Source organism: Suncus etruscus, chromosome 2 (genome assembly GCF_024139225.1).
Source record: "Suncus etruscus isolate mSunEtr1 chromosome 2, mSunEtr1.pri.cur, whole genome shotgun sequence".
Classification (NCBI taxonomy): Eukaryota; Metazoa; Chordata; class Mammalia; order Eulipotyphla; family Soricidae; genus Suncus; species Suncus etruscus.
Genome location: NC_064849.1, coordinates 129,787,695 through 129,789,524, shown reverse-complemented (window position 1 = coordinate 129,789,524; position 1,830 = coordinate 129,787,695). Strand labels below are relative to the sequence as shown.

General features: G+C 45.7%; 1 protein-coding gene across 1 annotated transcript; it reads right to left on the bottom strand.

Annotated features, from left to right (window-relative positions):
* Nucleotides 1–217: 217 nt before the first annotated feature.
* On the bottom strand, nt 218–965 carry LOC126001866 (protein Wnt-5b-like). Its single transcript, XM_049769073.1, is given in 2 exon segments — nt 218–818; nt 820–965. Coding segments are annotated over 2 exon segments (747 nt in total).
* Between the last annotated feature and the right edge of the window lie 865 nt (nt 966–1,830).

The window sequence follows — 1,830 nt, the reverse complement described above, 5'->3', positions numbered from 1 at the left end:
TTCCTAAGAAAACAGGCAGTAACCAATTCAAAGGGCTCCAGCATCCATTGTTACATTTATTCTAAGGTTCATACTTTCTAATTCTAACTCTTCATAGAGTCCACAAGAACTTATTTTTCTCCTTTTAGTTTTCCTCCATCCATTTATTTATACAAATCTGAAATAGATTTATAGATCTTTATATAATATAAACTTTGTGCCGTGGTGTGGACACAGTCTACTTGCAGATATACTGGTCGACAATCTCGGTGCATTTCTTGCACTTGACGTAGCAGCACCAGTAGAACTTGCAGTGACAGCGCTCCACCTGCACGCTCTTCAACTGATCAAAGCCTCGGCCGCAGCACATGTGCTCGCAGCCATCCATGCCCTCCGAGGTCTTGTTGCACAAGCGGCCCTGGATGCCCAGAGAGCCTGTGGTCTCATTGCACAGGCAGTAGTCGGGGCTGGAGTCTACATAGACCAGGTTCTCCTGGGTGGGCTGGTTGAAGCGGCTGTTGACCAGCTCCAGCTTGCCCTTGCAGGTGGCATGCATAGCCACGGCACTATCATATTTCTCCTTCAGCTGGTCCCCCACCTTGCGGAACTCGGCCAGCTGGAGCCAACAGGTCTTGAGACTGCAAGTGCCTGAGAAGCAGTGGCACTTGCAGGCAACATCTGCCATCTTGTACATGGCCCTTCGCCCTTCCTCCTTGTTCTGCAGGTTCATGAGCACTCTGCTCTGCTCCTCTGAGCCTTTGGCAAAGTTCTTCTCCCCCTCCTGGGCGTCCACAAACTCCTTGGCAAATTGGTAGCTGTACTCCACATTGTCCCTACAGCCAGTCCCAGGGAAGGTCCTGGGGCCACGGGGCCCGGCTACAGCCACAGGTGGAGAGCTCCCCTTCACGACAGGCCCGGCTAATGGCATTGACCATGCCAGCCACACTCATGGCATAGGACAGGTGAAGGCCGTGTTGTGGCTGCATGACCCGGGGATTCCTCAGAGGACAGCCTAACTCCAGAAGAATTTTTAAGCAAATTGTTTTCTGAAAGACACAGAAGATTCCAACAGTAAGCTTTGTCTTGAAGACTCTTTGGCATCCTTATCAAAACTTCCTTAGATTGAACCCAGCCTTCCTTCCGTCTCTTCACTAGAGGTTTGTCTTGTCCCTCTAGTAGTCCAAAACCTCTTCCAGACTTCTCAGCTCCTTCCCTATTTTCTATCACAGATACTTTCTTGAATGCTATTTAATTCTATGTTGGTGTCAACTTCTAATAAGATCCAGACCAGTATATCTAGCTTAAGATACTAGAAAAAGAATGATTTAAGCTTCAAACAAGAAGAAACCACTAAAGGATCCATAAGTTATTATTTATGAACTCTAAAAGAGAAAAATAATAAAGTCAAGAAAACATTTCCCACAATGTGAGGTCATGACTTGCTGACTCATAACACACCTCCCCTAGTCTGCCAGGTCCTGGTTTACAGGAATAAGAGTGGCCCAGCTGCTCTGCTCAAATACTCAGCACCATCCTGGTGTAGACAATCCTTAAATTGTTCACTCAGGGTTAGCGCTCACGAGAGAGAATGGCTTCCTTCTCCAAAATGCCTGCTGGTGAAAATTTTATTTTGCCTGATGTTTTTCAACAAACGCTCCCTTTGCTAAATGAAAGGAGAAACATCATTCCCACTTGAATTCCTTCCATTATAAGAACATTATTTTACTCCAGTTTTCAGAAATGTCCAAAATCTATTAGGACCAACCACAGTAAGACAATACTTTTCAGTTTGATTTATCTAATTTTCTTAAGGGCAGCAAAGGAGTCACCAGAATGTGACCCCCTAAATTT